We start from the raw sequence: 23,478 nt of genomic DNA on the forward strand, positions 1-23,478 counted from the left end.
AAGCGCATTCTCTCCCATAATTTCCATTTTGCCACTCATCCTGTGTAATTATCTGTCTCTTTGTTTACCAGATGAGATTTCATGTGAAAACCTTACGCTCAAACCCTGTGCTTTAAATTGGAACATTTGATTGGCTCAGAGGTCAGAAGTGACGTTTTGAGTGAATAGCACTTAAACTCCAGATTTGTGATGCAAGCGTGCTCGGTGTCTCCGCCGATTGTCCGCACTCTAAATACTTTCTATCCTTATCTAATTCGGAGTGATTGATTGCTAATCTTCTTCACAAAGAGAAAGAAAGCAATCATTCCTCCCTAATCTGTCCTTCCATTTTAATTCATTCCGCTGAGGATGAAGACAAACTCGTCACATCGCCTCGTCGGCTCACAAATGTCACCTAGACTTTGATTAATTCATTTATATCCTGCATTTATTTATTTATATCTTTGTTTGTCCTCTTGTCGAATGCAGCCTCAGGTTCTAAACCCGACCGGTTTGAGCGACTGAACCCACACCGCCAGGCTTCCAGTGAATAAAGGTGTTTGTTCAGGTGCTGAGTAATTCAGTGATGGATGATCATTGCGCACATAAAATGCAGCATGCTGTTACTGCCTAATTAAATGGGCTTAATTAATTACGTTTTTAAGGAATTCATTTCTTCCAGAAAGGCCTGTCTCACCAAAACACAAATAACTTCATTTTTTTATTGATTCCTCTCCTCGGTGAAAGAGTCAGAGTGCAATGAATTTGCAAGAAAGTTATTGATTTCACTTTCAGGAAATGCTGAAGTTCCACATGATTAAATGGGAAGTTTTGTGCTATGATTTACCTGCTCTTTCTGAGTTCTGTCTTCAGGTGTCATTATTTCAGGCTCTGGCGCAAGGATGCTGTTTTATTGTTTTTGATTAAATGAGTTCCAGGCTTGTTCAACATTAACTGTGTTAAAACCCATTTATGAATACATGCTCAATGGATCATAGCATTTTTTTATGTAATGTTTGCCCTGGAGGTCAGCTTACAATGTTAGTAAAGGTTTTTTGTCTTTAAAGCTGCTATGTGTAAAAAATTAGATTTGCATCTTTAAGTTTATAAAGATTTATAATTGGACCTGTAAGAGCGGTAAGATTTAGCAGGGAATGTCAGTTTGACATAATTTGACTTCACATAAAAGTAAGTAACCTGAAATTTTATTTTTCAAACAGGTGGGGATAGAGGCAAAATATTTTACTTATTTATTATTTTTACTAATTGTTTTAATAATATATTATAATATTGAATAATTATCTTATATTATAATAATCTTATAATATAATGATATTGCTTATAATATTATAAATATTTTAATTTTGTTTGTAATATTATTATTATTTTTAATATTACTAGTTAATACTAGTATTATCTTTAGTTGCTGGGTTTCTGAATATGGAGACATTCTATCTTAGTGTTTCATCTCTTTCATCTATGTTTGCACCATGTGTATGTTTTCTTCTGCACTAGAAGCTCCTGTCGCCAAGTCAAATTCCTTGTGTGAGTAAACATACTTGGTAATAAAGCTCCTTCTGATTCTGATTTTCTTCATGCAAACATAAGTTAAATGGTGTGTTTCATATAACTTTAACAAATGTAATTCAGTTGTATTAAATTTTTATGGCGCTTATTCAATTTGCATTGGATCGAAGCAGCTGTACAAGAAAATCAAGAAAAACAAGAAGCTGAACACACAGAAAGTAAAATAAACCCTAAAAGTAAAAGAGAAGGGAAAAAAGCAAATGCATGCTCATATACGAACACGTATAAGCACACATATCAAGTTTGTACAGATCTGCTAAGCACACACCGGATGTCTGACTCCTGACTTCCTGATCATAGGTCTACTCTCATAGAACTAACTTCATCATCTATGGCTTGAACTAGAAGTCAATCAAACCGACTCCTCATCATAGAATGACTCTGACAGACACTTCATTTAGACTGACTCTTTATAATCTCTTTCATATCATCTGCACTGTTCTCATTCGTCCGTTCGTATGTCGTCACTGCTTTACAATAATGTCACGTTCCCAGATGTCACATCGGCTTTCTGTCTTTCCTCAGGGTTCCTCAGAGTGGTGTGCACTCAGACTGGCCGAGTTCTGTACATTTTACCTTCCAGCTTTACCGTTTCCCCCCCGTCACCACGGAGAGACTGAAGCTGCTTGACCCGCAGAGCAACAGCAGGATCACCGGGAAATCCACCTCTGATTACCCCTGTGTCCTGTCTCTTATCAACAAAGATGGCACACTAAGCTCTGGTATGATTATCATTCACATTATAATTCAGTCTAGCACGTCAAAACACTGTGGTTGATTTTAAATGTATACGTATATATATATATATATATTATATATGTATACTGTTTATAGACCGTTTCATCGGACGCACGCGCGCGGTTCCGGTTTGTGTTTGGCTAGTGTCTAATAATATAACTATTTATATTTAATTAAATTTATGTTAATATTAATTGATATTATTATTTTACTGTATAGTAATTGCATTTTGTTGTATGTTCATTTATTAAATAAACAATTTGTTGTATGGGTCCTGTATTTGGTCACATTTAAAGAACATTGTACATTGACATCTAGAGGTTGAGTTTGGTATCGGAGTCTAAATTCTAAATATTGGAGAGACAAGTTTAGCCAAGTAACGGTTCTTCTCGGTTTCTTTTGATTGTTTTCAGAAATAATCTACAGGCACTCTATTGTTTGTGTACCGGAGGTTCAGTTGGGGTCACAAAAGAGCGCATGCACAGTAATGTTTGCTTATGTTGTTAAGATGAAACAGTCCATATAATTTTAAAAAATGGTACTTATTTGTGGGGATAATTTTCCTAAAAAAAAAAATTCTCATTGACTTTAAATGTAGCCTTTTCCTGACAGACGTGTGTATGCCTTCAGAAAACAAACAGTGCACAGGTTGCATTTACTTTTTTTAAATATTCTGATGCTTGCACATCTCACCTAACAACTTCAATTCAATTCAATTTTATTTATATAGCGCTTTTCACAATGTGGATTGTTCCAAAGCAGCTTTACAGGAGAAAAACAGAAAAACACAGAAAATGTAAAACACAGCACAGTGCATGGTGTTTATAGAACAAGCAAGATCATTCTAGTAAATAATATCTAATAATATCTAATAAATGCAGTCTCCCGGTGAGCAAGCCAGCCAACAATGCCCTGTGGCGAGGAACCCAAACTCCAATGATAAATAAATGGAGAAAAAAAAACCTCAGCCGGGAGGGCTAGATCTCCTCTGGCGTGTCACAGCTGCACTCAGTGACTTTGATAAAAAGTTACTGAGTAAATGTTTACGAAGAATAGGGAGAGCTTATTATTTGAGATTTAGAAAGTTTCATTTGTTGAAACTGTTTGGGTCTAATTTGTCTTATTTCTTTTATTTTTTTATCGATATCAGGCAACAGAGGAATGTTATAAGCAGGGAAAATAATAATGGCATAATGTAACTGAGTGCAGCTGTAACTTCAAACTGCTGTCATGTGATGTAAGTTTAGCATCTAATACTAATCATTGTAATGTGACAAGTAGTCCGTCTTTGCTCTTGGTTGGGGATGGAATTGCCTGAGCTGGAGCTGGGACGGTCAGATGGTCGTTCTTCAGACAACTCCCTATGTATTTCAGACCAGTAAAAGTAAACAAAATGAAAATGAGAAGTGCACCAACAATGACAAACATTTTTTTTAAATAGTATGTATTTGTAGCCTTCTTAATCTGTCTTTTTTATTTTATGAATCTATCACTGTCTTTGTAAAAATTAATGGCAGTCCTTAACACAACACATGCCGTGTTTTAGTGAACAAAGCTTTAAAAAAAGAACAATTAGACTTGAACCGCTCTTGGCTAAAGTCCAGTAATTGCTTTTAGGAAGGAGTTTTCATACGAGGTGGCCCGCAGAAGAAAACTGAAGCCGAGTGACTTTGTTATGAACTTGGTAGTGCTGAGAAATCAGTTTTGGCTCTGTCGGTTGATACGGCTGCCAAAAGTACTTATTGCCTGGCCCTGATGTGAGTTATTTTTATCAATAGTTTCTCACAAACCAGCAATTGCCGATATTTCAGAACACGTTAAAATGTAGAGCTGATTCCTTTTTTCCCTCAGTAGGAGTAGGGCTTTTTACTCCATAATAGTCTTGGCCGAAGCTTCTTGCGTTGATTAATTTGTACGCTGGCTAAGAACTAGAGCCGCAAGACTAATGGAAATGGCGACATGACCTTGTGCGTTTATTAAACCTCAGAAGTTCAGGGTGAAGGAGCTTCATTCGGTTCAATCTGTATTCTGCTACTCATACTGCAGTCACACACAGCGCTCATGATATGGTGTTTTCAGAGTGGCTCGCTTCACCGTGTAAATTGTATACACGTGCTTTATGAACACAAACCGCTGCAGGATCACTTTTTTCATGTAATTCCAAACCTTTCTAGCCACTGCACGCTGTTATAAATGGTGTGACACAGGGTTATACAAAAGTAGAAGCTGATAGCATTTAATTTGGAAAAAGGAACATTAAAATATCACTTGAGGGTTTAACTGGAAGGTCATTTACATTTACATGTATGCATTATACATATGCTTTTATTTAAAGTGACTTTTTATATTAGTATGTGGGATCTCTGAGATCGAACCCTTCCAACTGAGCTACAGGAGCACATGACAGTTCAGAAATAATTTTTGAACACTGTGAATATGTAAGCTGCTGTTTTAATGTAAGTTTGTCTTTAGCAATCTGAGATATATATGTTTTATCAAACATACTGTAGGCTATGTTATTATTTTTTATGTTTTTTTACAAATATTTGGACAAAAAAGGCTGGGTTGTTTTCAACCCAACATATGTTAATTCATAATAACAGTTGGTTTTCCATATTTTACAGTGGGTTAAAACAGCATATTTTTTCAGTAAGGTAGAACAAACATTACATAAGAATGTCTTTATGATGAGTAGGCAGCCTCTCATTTGCCTTCTAAGACAGGAGAATGGATGAAGAACAGGATAGATAGAGAGGGCGGTGGAACAGAAGAACTGAAGAAACAAGACGCATAATGAGAGAGAGTCGGCAGGATAAAATAGGATCATCTTTAACAGCCTGTTTTCAGCCTTTCTTGCTTTTACCAAACGTAATATCATACATAAAAGATACATAGCACTGACTGGAGCATGCACATAGTCAACCCCATAATGTGCCCAATCATTATGCCACGGTGCACAGAGCTGAACCCTTAGAAACACTTCTCACCCAACTGACTAGACAATGAGCCATACAGCACGGTGCCATAAAGATTACAGGCTGAACGGTTATATTGTGCAGAAGGCTTTTTAACATCTGGAGAATGAATATCTGGATGCTGTTGGATCGTGTGCTGTTGTTGTTCAATTATTGAACATTTTAACAGTTAAAGGGGACATATGGCGCAAATACGTTTTTTTCTGTGTCTTTGGCGTGTTGTAAGTTGCCCATGCATGTATTAGACGTATACGTAAAATTGCAAAAATTAAAGTGTAACAACAAAAGTCATTCTATCTAAAAGCAAATGCTCACCCAGACCCGTTTGAAACGTCTCGTGTAACCACACCCCCACAAATCAACGTCCGTTCGTGGTATGATTTGACTAAGACCGCCCAAATGTATACGCAAGTAGGGTGGGCGTACCTGTCAGTACAATTGCTTTGGAACCTGATGTTTCAAATATGGTAAGAGGCGTTACATTTCCGTCACACGCTTGCAGTATTCGACCAATCACTACGCACTGGTTAACTGGCCAATCATAGCACACCTCGCTTTTCAGAGTGATGAGCTTTGTAAAAAATCCGCCTTTCAGAGAGAGGCGGGGCAAAGAGGAGATACAAACATGCACGGTATGTGGAAAATACAACGTTTTTGAACCTTACACACATTGCATTACATCTAAAACAAACGATAATATTCGTTTTAGCCGTGTCATATGACTCCTTTAATTTCATTGTGTGCAAGCATTTAAATGAGTAATTAGTAGAGCTTATTTAAATCAATGAAACCGGTCTGTGGATTTTCAGTTCCCAGCATGCTTCGCAAAAGACTGGTGAATAGTTTTTAACAACATTAAAAACGTTGTTCTGTCCATCCAAAAAACTACAGCTGACCAACATTTCCTCTCTCTCTCTCTCTCTCTCTCTCTCTCTCTCTCTCTCTCTCTCTCTCTCTCTCTCTCTCTCTCTCTCTCTCTCTCTCTCTCTCTCTCTCTCTCTCTCTCTCTCTCTCTCTCTAAAGAAGTGCATTGTAAAAGGATCAGTTTAGAGTTGAAAGAATAGTTTTCTCAAAAATGTAAATATTGGACATTATTTATTCAGACTCTTATTGTTTCCAACCTTACATACTATTAAGGAACCAAGAGATCTATTAGCAGAATATTAGGGACATTCAGTCAACCTTCACTTTCATTAAATGAGAAAAAGATGCCTTTAAAGTGAGGAGTGACTGGAGTTGCCAGTCCTCAAAATTCTGCTTTGTGTTGAATGATCAAATAAACATCACACAGTTTTGAAATAACATGAGGCCAAATGATGACAGGTTTTTCCCTTTAAACTTAAAAGTGCCATTTGCTTGCGTCACTTGCCGGGAATCAAACTGGATTCGGGGTTTGTTGTGTTTATTTGTGGTTATTTCGATAGTGTTCAATACGAACCTCCCTGACCCCCATCAATCAGGCTTCAGTCACTCCACTGAAACTGCTTTTACCCCACGTCAGCCAGCCTGTCCTTGCTTAACTCCGTACTGTTTGTTCTGGATCCTTTGGCGGCGTTTGATGCTGTCAACAGCAAACTATCGATCTGTAAGATGGGAGAGATGCTCATTTTCAGGTCATTGCTTCTTTAGCTTATATCTTGCAATACCTGGATGGCAGTTTGTACCAAGTCAGCTGGAAAGGATTCCTCTCTTTACCCCTCACCCCACCACGATCGCTGCCTAGACCTTTACCTCTCTCCTTTTACACTAGATCAATCAGAACATCAATAATAATAATGCTTCTTTTACAACTGCTTCTTTAATGACACTCAGCTGTAAATATCTATCTCTGCAACCCCCATAGGTACTTTTCATATATTAAAGTGGATTCCTCTATCTCAAGTTTAAAGGGATACTTCACCCAAAAATCATCTTTTACCCACCCTCATGTCATTTTAAACCTGTATGACTTCTGTATGATTAGAAGATATTTTGAAAAACGTTGGTATCTAAACAACATCGGCCCCATTGACTTCCATTGTATGGACACAAAACCACTGAGACATTTCTTAAAATATCTTCTTTTGTGTTACACAGAACAAAGAGTCGTATGCAGGTTTTAAATGATATGAGGGTCAATAAATGATGACAATTTTTAATTTGTGTGAACTGTCCCTTCGCTCCACTCCAATTGAAGTGATCCCAGATCATCCAGCATCTTCTCCATCCTCGGGCAAAAACATAAAGCGTTTGAAACGTATTACATCAGTTTGGACTGGAAGCATGTGGGAGCACACAGAAAACATAAGAGGCTGATATTTATGACTGACAGCGAGTGAGAGTGGGAGAAAGCTCAGAAGTGTTTTTGTCAAAATGTACCATATACAGCACTTGATGGCTGCAGTCTACTGAGCTCAAGCTGCTTTGTTTTTAAATAAAGTGCTGGATAGCTTTCATCAGAGAATTGGTTTTATCACCCTCCTGAAATTTGTGTTCAAGTCAGAATATGTAATTTACCACCATTAAAAATTTCTAACATGTCTAATGACCTTTAAAGCAATATTCAATTATGTAATCAATGTATTTAATTACAAGGAATTTTACGGTTTATTCAGATCTTACTTCTCTCTTGATCAGGTTGTCCTGGTCTGCAGCTGCAATACAGAGTCGACCCACAATTCCTGAAGCCGGGTGAGCGGGTGTGGTTCCTGCGATACCTGGCGCTTCATTCCCTTCAAATTGATGTCTGGGACAGCGAGTCATTAATGCTGATTGGCTCAACCGCTGTAGAGCTGAAGGTATAAGAAACACCGCATTACATACATTTGTAAAACAAAGTAAAAAATAACCAAAAAGAAGCTTGTCCTATAACATCCCACAGGATTTATAAAAAAATGATAATGCAATAATATCCCAGGTCGCGATAACTTTTACACAGTCACATTGTATAAATTACACAAATACCAATAAATGCATGTTATATGTTAACAGTTTGCTTTGTCCATTCATGACCTTTCCCAACACTGTTTCAGCTGTTTACACGACCTTACATCTTCTCTGTTTATTAAACATAAGCGGTTCCTGTAAATGTGCTTTGACTCAACACAGTAACACAGCACGCAACACACCCGTCTCAATAGACGAAAAGCAGCAATTCAACGCAACCCCCACAAGTACAAGTACAAATACTGCTGTCATTAATAGCCCAGTGCAGTCAGACAGACATTTGCCCCGCACATCTAAACCTTTCTGCGCTATTTATTATTTAGCGCTCAGAAGGGAGTGTAATGTTAAAATGATTAAATATGCATGCAATGCTTCAAGACACCTGCATGCGTCTCTTAGATCACCACGGGTCTCGTGGTTTAAGCTCCGTGCGGTGTCAGCTGTTGAATAAAGGTTACAATAAAAACAAGACCAGAAATGGGTTGAATCGCATCAGTGTATTTGGACTGTTCGTCTTTAGCATGGATTCTGACCTTTTCAGAATTAACAAAAAATCCATTTAGGCATCATTCAAAACCACAGGTTCATCAGACTGTGGCCTTTGCCAGACGCCTGTAACATATGTCTTAGTTGCTGTTTATTTGTTTGTTTGCTAACTCTTTTTGTTCTGCACGGCTGGAATTCAGAATCGGTGTAATGCAAAGATTTAATTAGTAGATAAAAAACGAATGCACTCGCGTACTCTGAATGAATCTTCCAATCGGGGTGCATGTTCTAGAAGAGCTGAGCGGTGGATCATTTCATCAGATCATAACCTTCTCAGCATCAGAGAAAAAGCTGATTCCCATGCCAGCTTAAGTCTTCACCAAAAAAAAGTTTCAACGGTGGAATTGTAATTTCCCCCGTTAAATTGCAGACCACTAATATTTGTGTCATTTACTTCCAGCATATGCTCCGGCAAGGCCGTGCGGCCGTCCAGGTGTGCCACGAGCTGGAAGTGATCACCACTGAGTACCTACAGGATGCCAGCTGTGACGGCAAGCACGGGGCCTTTCCACCCATCAATGTCTACACCACCGTGAAAGGAATTCTGCATCTGCGGCTTGGCAACGTCGGTAAGCATTCTAGGGTAACCAGCATGTTGCAATACGCATCGTTAACCTTGAAATTAAAATTTCAAAGAAAACAGCTCTCCAACGTAGCCGTTACGACCGAGTGTGAAGCATCAATCCTTTGTGACCTTAAGCAATCGAGTTGCTATCCGCTGTGAAAATCAGACCTGAATCAAAGCTATTCATAGTCCGTCTTCCTGTTTATCTGCTTAAGCTTTACTTTAGAGGTCCAGCGCAAGCGTTTCCTGTGAAATTACTCAGTCAGGCGGCTAGATAGCCATCAGCTTTTTTCTGTATCTCGCTCTCAGCGGACGGAATCAATTAACTCATCCACATCAACGCAGCTCAAAGCTTCTCAATGCTGTATCTCAATCTGGGATTAATGCGTCGTCCATTTGTTTGTTTCTCTAATGAGCATTCACCATTAGAAAGAGATCAAGGTTTACTCGCTCTCGGAGGTTTATAGAGATTTTATCTATTGAAAGCACCCTAGAGGACAAGCTAGGTCAAAACAAAGAGAATTATTGGTCATAGGAATGAATAAAAAGGTTATATGATCCACATGTGAATGTCACTTTTTTAATGTAAATATATTAAATTGGCTTTTGCTAATACACAATATGATGCCACAAAGCAGTGTTAACTAATGTGCCCGAACAGATGTCCTTATGCTCTACGATTCGACGTTTTCCGCTCTGGTACAAAGGCAGGCGTGTCCCGCCGATGGGAATAAATAAAACTCCTGTGTAATTGGGCTCATGATGATTGGCGTCATGTGACATGTAAAAACTGTCACACGAAATCCTCTTTAATTAACTTCCGCTCGCTACCAACAGACAAGTGAATAATTAAACAAACAGTAAATCCGCAGAATTGAACGGGATAACTTAATTCTGCGCTAATGGAATAATAATGGCATAAAACGTCGTCTCTGAATTTCACGTGTATCGGCGCAGCTGTCAGAAGCTTAGCACGGAAGCAACAGGCTCCATCACCTCCGTACGCAGGACCAGATGGAGGAGAAAAAAGATTAGGATTTTATAATTCCGCCTGCCTCTGGCCCCCACGCTGCTCATCTGCAGACGTTTGATAAGCACGGCAAAGACTTAAGCAGAGAAAAAAGAGAGATTGGAATTGAGAAAGAGAAAAAGAAAGAAGGAAAATCGCTTTTCCTCAACAATTATTTCGAAGTGAGTCCCTATCTTTGCTTTGATGGTAGAAAAAGCGAAACAATGGTACTGTATACAGTTGCAGCAGGGGCCAATGTACACTTTTGTCTGCCCCCTCGAAAACAATGCTTCATTTATGAGATAAGAGAAAGTGCATGCTAATGGAAATCCTATCATGGCCTCCTTTAAGATAAAAGAGCACTAGACTGCTATGGAAAAGAAATAGGGGGTATATTTACATAATGAAGCACCCAATCAGCACGTAGAAAGTCAGAAGAGTTCACGGAGGAAAGTCTGGATGAGATTTCATGTTTTGAAAATGTGAGGACCAACATCATAGATATTTTTTCTCTGCAGTGCTGAACCAGTGTCAGTTTTTAGACTCTTGACATTTTAGAGGTTCTGTTTTAAATCCAGGGCCATTTTTAACTCGCTTCAGAGAGAATTTCACTCTGCCAATGTGTAACAATTTTCTACAATTGGTTTTGAGTTGTGCGTGCGTGTGTATGTGTATGAGTTTTGGAAAGTTTTGCTAGTTTTTGAGGCTTGTAGCAGCTTCGAGTGAGCAATTTGTTCTGATGGTCTATGAAAAACCTTTAAACAAATACAACGACTCCAGCGTAAGATATTTAGTCTTTGAAATCCTCGTTCTTTCATATTAATGGTGTTTTCTCAGAACAACCTACCAAAGCCCTTCATCTGTTCTGTTGCTTTGTGCTGTGCTGGTGTGATTTAAATGGGATATTTTGCTGCACACAATAGTTGTACGTTCTTTTATTAATTCATACACACTGTGAGGTTATACAGGTCACAAGATGTGATATGACATTTATTTCTTTTTTGTAATAACTTACAGATCTGCTTTATTCATTCGTAAGAGAAGCTGATGATTCAGCTTACTGAAGATCTTATGGGTTATGCATGGCTCAGGAAATGTTTTCTGTAAAGCGTGAACTTATTATTATACCATGACTTATTATAGATCTTTCATAACCTGAAATAATGGATGGGTTTGACAGATCAATAGAGCATTCACATTGCTAAAGTTTTAATTAAAACTAAGAATGTCTTTTTCAATTTGTTTTGTGAATTGCACAGTACAAAGCCAGAAGTACTGTATGTATTTGTCGACTTTACTCATTGTGAGTTTGTTCATTTCTTGCCATTTCAGAACAAATTAAAGAGATTTGCTTATTGTTATTTTGTTCAAATATATTTAAATAAAAAACAGAATCAAATGTAAAAAAAATAACGAAATAATTTTGTTTAGCAGCAAAAGCTCCGTATAGCCTTTTTCTTTTAAATGGCCGTCTCTGTTTAAAACAAACTTGCAGAGTTATTTTCACGGCACTGCTCTTCTGCGTGGATGAATCTGATGGTTTGAGGTACAGTATGTGTCATCTGCATCTGTCATTGTACATCAAAATGACAGTACAAAAGTATGTCCTACGAGGCACATATCCAAAAAAATGTCACAAGTGACGCAATCACGCAAAGGCGAATGATAAATCCACCTGACATTTCCTGCAAAATCCAACCCAAGCACTCAAAATAATAAGTGATTATTATAAGCTTACCATTATAAGGTAAGGAAACAGAACACTGATTTTTTTATGTACTCTATATGTTTATTTACTTTATTTTTATCCAAAAATGTTACATATTGTGGCTTTAACTAATAAAAAAACACATTTAATTTTTTAAAGACAATATACCTCTTTTTGCAATTGGAAAATGTCTCTAATTTGATCAAAACAACACACCCATACTCGCTCAATCACTCTTTCAGAAGACCATCATGCTCTTAAATTAAGTGTTCTTGAGTGGAAACATTTGTCTCATCGGCTGATGTCTCATTGACATACAATGTGTGTTTAATGTGTGGACGGTTGACTTATGTATCCCTCTATTGCTGTTTTCATTGGAGTTGAATCAATCACAGGCACTGCCCTAGAACACACACACACATTCAGTCCCCTACGTTTTGTGTCTGACCTCTGTCTCAGACTTGTAATCACAGCTCTTACCTGTCAGTAATCACAGGTGAAGCCTGTGCAATGTTTGGGGTGCTAGATGCCGGCTGTTAAACCCACGGGAGTACAGCAGTTACACTGCAGTTAAGACAATTCACTGCCTCTCAATGCAAAGCAATCACAGAGATAGATAGAGGAACAGGAAGCTAAGGGTCATTGGCCAAGGAGAATACTTTTGACCATATACAGAATGTTTCTTACCCCCAGTCAATGAACTTTCCTTAGTCACATTGTGTCCTAATTTGATTTGACGCCAGTATATTTTGTACTCAATTATCATTATTTTGTAATATCCCCGCCCACTGTGAGATCTTATTGGTCCAAAATCCTGTTTCACTTAACCGTACAATAAGCAACATACAGCCTCTGAAAAATTAAGAAACCATTTAATAAAATTATTTTTTTAAATCCTGTGAACTACTAACAATATTTCTCCCAAATTTCAAACAAAAATATTGTTTATATTTGCATTTATTAGCAGAAAATGAAAACTGGAGATTTTGCTTGGCTGTGATTGCGAAACGTTGTGTCTCTGCAAACTTGTCACGGTGTGTCTGGCTAGAGCACTGTCATCTTGCATCAACAGCATCAATCTTTCTGTGAATGTGTTAAAATCTTCACTCACGAACAATTCCAGTTTTAAAAATAAACTGGTCTCTAATGATCCATCAAACTCTTTGGCTGTTATTTTCAGGTCTGCATTTGATGGAGGCTGTTGCTTCACCTCATTATCTCGTATTGTGAACGTAGAATGAAAAAAGAGAAAGCCAGCGGTAATCAGACACTAGCTTCTGGTGCCAATATAACACCTAGTTCACATAATCCGCCAAATTGTTTGGAATAAAAGAAGAAATTTTCGAAACTGCAGGAAGTCCGATTCTGTGCCCTCTGGAAAGCTTTTTGCTTACGTTGATACGAAGTCTATATGAATTTGTATTGAAATTGACCAACCTAAAGTGATTTAGACTGAGCTCGATTCAATTTCTTGGATTCTTCATTTCAACAGGTGGCAGTGTATCAAGTTCCCAGAGTTCCTTGGCTCTTCCTCCAGCACATTCCCATGTAGTCCTGCCCAGTGATGCCGCTCGGGGTTTAGCGGGAGGAAGTGTCCCGGCTTTTACGGTCCTCAAGCTTAACGGTACAGCACATCATCTCTCTAAAGCACCAGAGCTTGACTTCATATCCCCAGAACTCAAAAACTCAGCAGTTCTCGAGAATTTCTCAAAAGTACATCATGTGAGATTTGCTGGTAATTCTAGTAGAGGATTTGGCTGAGAATTCACTTATCTGCTCCCTTAGTTGTAGTGGCCATTTTTTAATTTGGCCTTTTTATATTCCATCGTTGCTTCATTTTAATAAAAAATAATGCTTTTATTGTTCTTATTATACGATGTATTCGATGAAGCCTTAAGAATTCTACCAGTCTTTGTTGCCTTTTATGTAAGCGTATGGCATTAAAGGTCCAATCTGTGAAATCTAGCGGCAAGGTTGCGACCAATTGCAACCAACCTCCCGTTCGAAACACTACGACAGCTAACAGAACATGGCGAATTATATGCAAGGGGACCCGCTGTGTATGTAGATCGAAATAGCTCATTCTAAGGTAATAAAAATATAACGCTTCATTGTTATTCTTTATACACCTCTGAAGACACAGTTATGTATATTATATTGCATTTCTGTCAATAGATCCTCCAAAAAATGACACACTGGACCTTTAAAGGAATAGTTCACCCAAAACTGAAAATCCTGTTATCATTTACTCACCCTCTTGTCATTTCAAACCTGCATGACTTTCTTTCTTCTGCAGAGCATAAAAGAAGATATTTTGAAGAAAGAATATCCCTTTAATTATTAGACTTAATGCAAATGTAAAAGTAATTCCTGTGAAAAAAAGCTACTTTTTGAACTCTCTGTATATTTTTGTGTCTGCGGATTCAATGCTTAAAAAATATCTTTAGATAGGAAATTTTCCACAAAACCGGCTCATACAGCACTGTAAGTGTTCCCCCGGTCAGAGACCCGCGAGCCAGCCGTTCAGACACATTTTGTGATGCAACGATGTGTGAAATCGACTTTGCATAGCTAGATGTGTATGTGTTCAAGAAACGGCATACTTGAGTATGTTTCGGCCTCACATTTTTTTTATTATTGTGATGTGTTTGTATATATATATATTTGTGTGTGTGGGCATTCATTGCGGTTCATTGGTCCGCTAAAGAGCAAGCTGTCTGCATCCATGACAGACATCATTACCGTATAATGTCAAGTCCTGTAGCTGAGACTCAGCCAATGAAAAATAACACAGCGCCTCCCACGTGTCTTTGGGCCGCGAGTGGGCAGTTACTGGAGGGGTGTGTGCATGTCAGGCTGATGAGATGGAGATAAAGAGAGTGTTTCAACATGCTCTTATTCATCACTCTGAGACTCTCCCAGTGAGCAGTAGATCTCTCTCTTTCTCTCGGTCTCAGTAGGTTGGGCTACAGTGGGAATTTAGGTTGTTGAGGAAAAAACATCTTTTGATCCTGCGTCGCTCTGTCTTCGTTGGCGTTAAATCACAGGATTATGTTAGTTGTGATGTTGAATCACATTGAAGCGTGGAGCAGGTACATGTGAAAGCGGGCCTCATTGGGTGGGAGGGATAACTGAAAAAGACCAGGCCAAATGGATGGCGAAAAGTGGCCCCAGAGGAAGGGAAAAAAGAGAGCGCAGGGGTCTTGTAGGACGAAAGATGTTGCTTACGCATGTGTATATTTGTGCCTTGCAGCAAACAATGCCAGGCGAGCGCGCCGCTTGCCAGAAATCGACAGCGAGCTGGCCAGACTGCTCCAAAGCACCATGAGGGAAGTGGGCGGAGCCATAGTCCACAAGCAGGGCGAAACGGAGGAAGTGCGCCAGAGGAAGATGGATAGAATGGCAGCTGTCCGTCAACACGAGGAGCAGGGGGTCCCGCCTCCTTTTCAGGACAATTCAAACCTCACGGTGAGAAAGAAGGAGAGAGCGAGAGTCTTATCGAGAGGGATTGAAAAGCTGTCTGTCTCGGCGCGAGCTGACTGCTGTTCTCCACCGCTGTGCGCCGTGCGATCCTGACATTCTCTCCCGAGTCGATATTAAAATACGAGCTTCATTTAAGCTCCAAACAGGAAGCAGCTGAAACTGAGCTGCATTATTCACCAGTTCCTCCCACGTGAGAATGATGAAATCCAACTCTTACTTTCTCACTGCAGCTGGACACAGTCTTGCCAAGCTGGCAGAAATGTCAGTTTTATTAGTTTAGCTCTCTTTCTGACGTACATTCAGCATGTGGGTTACATCAATACATTTTTGGTCAAGAATGATTCTATACAGAGATTAAAAATACAGTCTTCACTGTTAATATGCACAACCTGTATGTAAATGTTTTCACACAAAAATCACGATCCATCAATAAATTCTGCATATTGTACTAAATTTAGGATAGGATTTTGTTATGGAGTATAATTAAATATCCTCACTGCAGTGTATTTCTTGTTTTTCTCTCTCAGAGGCACAGAACAGAGCGTGTGCAACATACTCGTGATCTACACGTGATAGAAGCCTATCGTCAGCGCTGTAAAGCACAGGAGATCACCAATATGCTCTCCCAAGCCATTACCACCAAACACACTCTTTACGCCACACTGGGAACAGCTGAGTTCTTCGAATTTGTGCTGAATAATCCATTGAACGTTCCTCAGACAGTCACTATTGAGTGTGATGATCCAGAACTCAGGTGAGATATAATACTTAAGTTATACAAGCACCGAACCATTTTAGATCCTTGCAGAACCCACTGACCCAGCTTTGTTGCATTTGCACTATACAGGCTGAATTACTAAATAAACACAATCTATAACTTCAGCTCTATGAAAAAATCCAAGAATACATCAAATTGAATCGATCTCAGTTAGTTCTGTTTAAATTCGTTTCACTGTGCTTTGACAAAGTTACAGACTTTTTGTGAAACACACTTAAAAACAATGATATACAATACTGTGATAAGGTACGTTTCTTCTAGCGTCGTGGAGACATTCCCAAAGTTCTTCTGGATTCAGGCTACAGTATGTTCACATTTGGCGTCTTTCTTGAAGCTGCCAGCGTCTGTTTTACATTATAATCCTATGGAGAAAAAAAGTGCTTTTTTAAACGCCACCGCCAGTGTCTTTTTCTGTAGCTCAGAGCGTCTTTTGAAGTTGAAAAAAGTTCAGCTTTTCTGAAAAAAAAAAACCCTCAAGCGAGTAGCGAGAACCTGTCGTCTCCATAACAACTAGAACAACATACGAGAAAGTGACTTTTTCTTGTCAAAAAAGACACCAAATGTTAACACGCCCTTAGTCAGTCTCTGTTTTTTCCCTTTTTTATTTAATAATAGACAAGGTGATGGTGAGACCAGATCTCCGTGTGTAGCACCGGCTGTTGTCACACTCCTTGTGCATACCAAAGTCTTACTGGATTCTTACAAATAATCGCAAAATAAATGTTTGGAAATGTAAATGAATATTTCCTTCTGACACAATATCGCAAACGATTTAAATAACTGGCTTAAAACCCCTTTTAGGGCTAAAAATACTAACATGCCCAAGACTGTACTGTATAAAGGATAAAATGCAAAAATGATACACTGGAAATGTGTAGATGAAAGTGTAGGTCAAATGTTAACAGCCATGTCTGACATATGAGCAAATGAGTTTTCCTCAGCAGGATGTTTCATGGGCCAAGAGCCTCCCGGTGAGCTAGAAACACAACGCTGAATAAATAATCAATTTCCCTGTTCAAGCTTATGATAATTGCAGTGTATTGTGGCGTATCCAGATCTTTTACCGCACCAAAGGTCTGATGCTTTTCAACTGACTAAGAATCGCACACTTACATAATACAATACAATAATACAATCTGACTGACACGTCAATCAATAGATGGGGCTATACCAAGATATGACATATACCACAAATTAAGAATAATGGTGTAGCACGACTGTACACAAAACACACTATAAAATGCAAAATGCATAATGGATTGCGGGTGGTCCGTAGGTGTGCCGTCTGGGGATGCGACTAATTGCGGCGTAATGTTAAATATCCATCCCCGTCTGGATTTCATCCTCATTAATGTTGAAGCTCTAAATGTACATCTCGGTATTTGAACACAAAGACAAAAAAGCTGTGAAAGGTTGAGCAGGCGGAGTAAAATAAATTCTGGTATTAACACCCCCCTGCATTCCCTCAACCTTTAATTAGGGAAGAGAAGTTGCCCTAATTCCAGACACACACACGCACCTTGTTATAGGGCATTATGCTGTCTAGCTGTTCCAACCCCTCGGAAGATGAATATTCAATGCTGTGTCTCTCTGTGAAATATGTTTGCATAGTCATTGTCTTCTCAGCTTGCGTTTTGTTTCATCGTTTCATAAAACCAAAGCCCTTGAAGATCCGTCATGGAGCTAACTGCTCACCCTGAGCCAGAAGCTGTGTGTGTGTGTAGAGTATTGTGTTGTGTATGCAGCTATGCCAGAGAAACAAATACCTGAGATCTTGAGTTTGCATTTGTATGTTTGTGTTGAACTGAAGCCGCAGATGTCACGGCTGTGTTTGTATTGCTGGTATATGCCACAAAGTCAGCCTTATAAAGTCACCTTCTCCATCTCTCTCTCTCTTTTCACTGAAGAGATTTCTCACCTGTTGCCACGCATTATATACGGACAAGCTGAACTGAGGCAGCTGCAGGTTAAAGGATATTCCAGCTTTCACCAGACTGCTTTCACTCCCTCTGTCTAATTCATTTCATTCTCATAGGTCAGGTCCTGTAGTGCACGATTTGTTCTCCTTCTGAAGCGTTGTTTTAGATATACCTCAGCCTGAAATTTCATTTTCTTTTCCATCAAATGCTCAGAGAAAAGGGGGCATTTAACCTCCAGAGGCCAAACTAGGAATTATTTTAAATCTTTTATTTTCTGTTCATTTTATATGGGGTAATACTGCATTATATTATATTGTATAATATATTCATATTATTAATAATGATATTATATTACAGAGTTTTGCTGCAACATATACATTTTACATATACTGTATACTTTTTCTGTATTTGTTAACATAATGTATTGTATGTTTAAACAGTTTTTGGCCTTCGTATTGAATGTTAACAAATACAACCTCGTAAAGTCTTAACACATTTTTAATGGTGAAAAATATGGTATAACTTTTCTGAACTTTTATAATAATTTTTTTTACATCTGTCACAGTGAGAAAGACAGTGTGCCTCAGCCTCACCAGTCTCGCATTGAGCACAGACTCTTCATTCTTTTGAAAGCCATGTTTGTTTGTTCTGCCTTTTTTCTCCGGCTAGTCTCTGATCACCGAGGCTGTATTTGGTGAGGATCTGTATCTGCCTGGTTTCTCTTATGAGGAAGAAATATTCTGCCAGATAACATTTCACCGCAAAGTGCTCCTTCCCCGCTCTGTTATTTAGGAGAGAATGTGATTGAATTTTCCGAGGCTTGGTTTCACATCCACCACACTGTGTACGAAGGAGTTTATACACCTCAAAACTCTTCTTCATTTCTTTTTCATTTATAAAAAACAATCCCTTTTCTGGCCCGGAGGTGTGCCTTTGATGTTTTAAATGCCATTTTCCTTCAAATGTTTGTGCATGAAATACTTTTCTATGAAACAGAAAGTCATATTTCACACATATTCACATATTTCCAGAGTGTGTTATCTTTAAACTGTACCGTCCCTGGAGTTTTATTTCTGTGAAAGCTTATGTTCAACTGTATCATGCATACTCAAGTGCTCTCTTTTTCTGTGCCAATAAAATCCTGCTGGCAAGCCAAAGAAGGTCCTCAAGCTGTTCTTTGTATTTCTCTCCATCTCTCGCCACTTTTCTGCCTCTTTCTCTTTGTACCTCAGTGTAATCGTGAAGAGTGAGGAATGGAGATATTTTAAGGAGTTGACGAAAACGCTGACACCTCTAGAGCAGGAGATGTTTCACCAGGAGAGTACGCTGACGCCACGGGTTTACCTGCGGCCCAAAGAAAGCGTCCAGATCCCTTTTAAGTACCAAACCTTCTTATGTGGCCACGCCCTCCCTTCGCAGGTAAATCTTTGTGTTACAATATCCATCCCAAATCTGGTTTACTCTTGTTGACATTTAAACTTGTGTACTTTCCTATCACCATACGTTTATCGTTCACCGACGCAAAGTTGAATTTTCACAGCCTCTCATTGAGGTCCCAAAGCTGTTCATTGAACCGCTGATCCCGGAATATGACAAGAAAAAAAAGTCGAATATTTAATTGTCTTTGTGTTTCGCACTGTAGCTCAATTCAACCATGAACAATGTGTCATCGGTGAAAAACTGCATTCGGTTCCTCATTTCCCTCTTCAATGATGAGACTTGGATTAGTTTGCATGTTTCCGGTTTAATTGGATTTTGTTTTTTATAGTCTGTAGTGTTACAGATGCAACCGAAGTGAAAGAGGCCATTTTAAATTACTCCAAGCCTCAGCAATAATGAAACAGATTAAAGGCAGTTTCATCCAGACGTTGTGAACAGACCTGTCCAAACAATGTTTTCTCATCGCTTAATGACATTATTTTATTGTGATTGTTTTCTGCCTCACCGAATGTGACGGTGTATATAATTGACTGTCCTTTAATATTGCAGGATACAAAAGGCTTAAAGATTTCAAGAAGTCCACAGATGGCTACGAAACATCTGTCCAACACCATTCAAGCGAAATCCATCAAGGTAAGAAGTGTGTTTGCGTCACCGCTGAGCTTATACACAGAAACCCACACCACCCTCACACCTCACTCACAATCTTATGAGTGAAAAAAATCACTTGGTCAAAACAATCCGATTTTTTTTCAAAATGTTTGTGATGAACAACGTACCATAACCTTTATTGTTTTGTTAGTTCACACAAAAAATATGATGCAATTATTTAATCTTTCATTACGTACAGAAGCAGTGAATAGGAACTAACACCAGTGCTCGAATTGAATCACGTTTTATGGGGGCGGGACTACATTTTTTTAAACTTATTAAAAAAATTTTTTTTTTATAGAATTGTAAAACAATTCTAAATATATTATTGGAATGTCTATATATAGCAGAGGCTATTTAGTACACAAACTCAACCCACCAGTAGTATTGGATAAATAGAGTACACACAGAGAGAGAGAGAGAGAGAGGTTTTACCCCCCCCCAAAATAGGTTGAGTCCAAGTGGGGATTTTTTAGCATTCATTTTATTTGCCCAAGCTACCTAGGCGCTAAACAAGCAGTAAACGATATCAAGCACTTCAGTTTTTGAAAAGACACGAAAGTCACCTAAAAAGGACTTAATTATTATAAATATTTTTTTCACAATGTTTACTGTGTCTTATCTGCACAAATAAAAAAAAGAAATCTGAAGGACCCCCTAAGTCTATTTTTGACCTCTTATGGGGGGTCCCGGAATCCCCCAGCCCCCCTGAATTCGAAAATCTGACTAAAACGTTATAAAGCAAACAAAGGCACCACAAAAATAGTCAAATTTGTTATTTAAATAAAGTCTGTTAAATTCCAAAATCTGTAAATGTGAAAAAATATTAAACTTTCATATTTGAATTCTTATTTCATTCATCTAATTTTCATTTAATTTGTACATTTTTATGGAAACTGAAAACTTGTGTTATGTTATCCTGACCAGCTCTGAGTGTGTTGTGTGATGTTACTGTGAGGTTTAGGAGGTACTGTAAGGTTTGAGGCCCCGTCATCCTTCCAAATCATTTTATAAATAATACGATACTGTATATAATAGAAGTCTATGAAATGACCTCACTAATATAGAAAAACAAATGTACGTTTGGGTGTATGTGCGTGTGGTGATGTGCTGTTCTATGGCATCGTGGCTCATTCTGCCTTCCGGCTATTGCTGCCATATGCGGTGGAGAGACACTGACGCCTGACACACACATGCACGCACACAACTCCCATATCATTTTTAGGCCGGCTGAGGTCAAGCATTGCTGCGCGTCAGCTGACATCACCTCCGGAGAAGTGTCAATGGACTGTCTTGGGCTATGAATCTGACAGCCAGCTAAACTGTATCTCACATGCGAGGGAGGTCGTGCACTTGCACTGCAGATGACTCACTTTACTTCATATCACAGTATATGCTGTCAGTGCAGTTCATTGAGATGTGACTGATCTCACATAGGCTTGTCAGGTATTGGTAGGTGTCTACCGTCCCTCCTTAAAAACCAGCATGGTTAAGTTCTGTGTTAACTAGATGGACATGAAAGCCACAATGACCACCAGTAAACTGTAGCGTTGAGGTGAAGCTAGTCGAGAAACTTTCTGAGCTGGGGATCGACATCTAAAATGCAAAAATACAGCAGGGACTTTATAAATCAAACATGCACAAGTGTTATTTTATTATATGTGTTGGGTTTATTTTAAAGTTTATTTAAGTCTTCTAGAACAAAAATGTTTCGGCTCTTTCGGTTCTTTCTGCAGACTGAAAGTCATGGTAATTGTTTGTGATAATCGACAGCACACCAGAAATGCGGTCAATAACTCTCAGCTTGCTTTGAACCCGGAACGCTCTTTAAATTTTTATCTAAATCGATTGATTTTTTTTGGAAGCTCCGGTTCGTTCTTTTGAGGTTTGTAACGTGCAGGAAGCCTTTCAGTTGTTTACTTCAGTGATTATATAGTGTAAATTTTGTTGTGTGGACTGAACTTTATTTTTTTAAAGGTTCATTTCCGCGGGGAGGATGGAAAGCCTCTGGCGATCTGCCAGGTGAATGTTGAACCAACGCCACATGTGGTGGACCAGACCTTTCGTTTCTACCAGCCTGAACTCACCTTCCTGAAGAAAGCCATTCGCCTGCCTGCGGCCTGGGACAGCACAACAGGTGCTGCTCATTACAAACATCTTGGCTCCTACACACACACACACACACACACACAAGGATACCTCCATGTCTGCTATTAGTACTGAACTGAAGACCTCATTTGTTCTCTGTCTCCTTTTGTACTTGCTCACAGATGGTTCCACCACCCTTCATGTGCGCTGCAGCGACCCCAATGTCGTCTGCCACACCACCACATTGGTAAGCCAATCGTGAGAAACTAATAACGCCAACGAGCCAATCAGATTGAAGATGGGTTATTAAAGGGATAGTTCACCCAAAAATAAAAATGCTGTCATCATTTACTCAACCTCTTGTCATTCCAAACCTGTATGACTTTCTTTCTTCTGAAGAACACAAAAGAAGATATTTAGTAACAGAACAATGCCGGCACCTATTCACTTTTATTGTATGGGCACAAAACCAATGCAGGTCATAACAACATTCTGAAAATATATTTTTTTGTGTTCTGCGGAAGAAAGAAAGTCATACATATTTCAAATGAAAAGACGGTGAGTAAATGATGACAGGATTTTTTTATTTTTGGGTGAACTATCCCTTTAAATAGTGTCTTGAACTGATTCATGGTGACGCCACAAAAAAGGGTGCACTACCTTTTTCATATTTTTTATTGTAATTTCTGCTGTGTATCTTCATTTATTGGCCTAACTGTTCATTTTTAATAAGTAGTCAGTCAAAATAAATCGCTTAATTATTATTCATAAAGGTTTTTAGCCTTAGTGAACGTATTTATTTTGATTTTTGTCATAGTTTTCTTGCTCTTGCTTTTAAAACCTTTGAAACTTTAGACTCCAGGAGAACCGCAAGACGTATTTCTGAAAGTACCTGGTTGTCCAAGTCCACAAATTAGGAAATTCTTCATCACTATTTTCACGTACGTAAACTTTTTTTTAACCTTTTTTTATTCAAAATGTTCACTCTGCTTTCTAAGACAGTGAGAACCTGATACTGTGTAAATTTACTGTTCCAGCTGCACCAAGACGTGTGTGTGTGTGTGTGTGTGTGTGTGTGTAAGCCGGG

At 38.7% G+C, this 23,478-nt stretch overlaps 1 protein-coding gene across 1 annotated transcript in view; it reads left to right on the forward strand.

Annotated features, from left to right (window-relative positions):
* LOC130568214 (nephrocystin-4-like) overlaps positions 1-23,478 on the forward strand; it is a 125,850-nt gene that overhangs the window by 95,946 nt on the left and 6,426 nt on the right. The window contains exons 15-25 of the mRNA XM_057356932.1: positions 2,092-2,288; positions 7,896-8,056; positions 9,151-9,319; positions 13,525-13,656; positions 15,286-15,500; positions 16,043-16,269; positions 19,445-19,631; positions 20,202-20,285; positions 22,281-22,440; positions 22,574-22,638; positions 23,247-23,332. Of these exons, the coding sequence (XP_057212915.1) occupies positions 2,092-2,288; positions 7,896-8,056; positions 9,151-9,319; positions 13,525-13,656; positions 15,286-15,500; positions 16,043-16,269; positions 19,445-19,631; positions 20,202-20,285; positions 22,281-22,440; positions 22,574-22,638; positions 23,247-23,332 (1,683 nt within the window). The remainder of the gene's footprint in view (positions 1-2,091; positions 2,289-7,895; positions 8,057-9,150; positions 9,320-13,524; positions 13,657-15,285; positions 15,501-16,042; positions 16,270-19,444; positions 19,632-20,201; positions 20,286-22,280; positions 22,441-22,573; positions 22,639-23,246; positions 23,333-23,478) is intronic.

Source organism: Triplophysa rosa, linkage group LG17, assembly GCF_024868665.1.
Source record: "Triplophysa rosa linkage group LG17, Trosa_1v2, whole genome shotgun sequence".
NCBI classification, from domain to species: Eukaryota; Metazoa; Chordata; class Actinopteri; order Cypriniformes; family Nemacheilidae; genus Triplophysa; species Triplophysa rosa.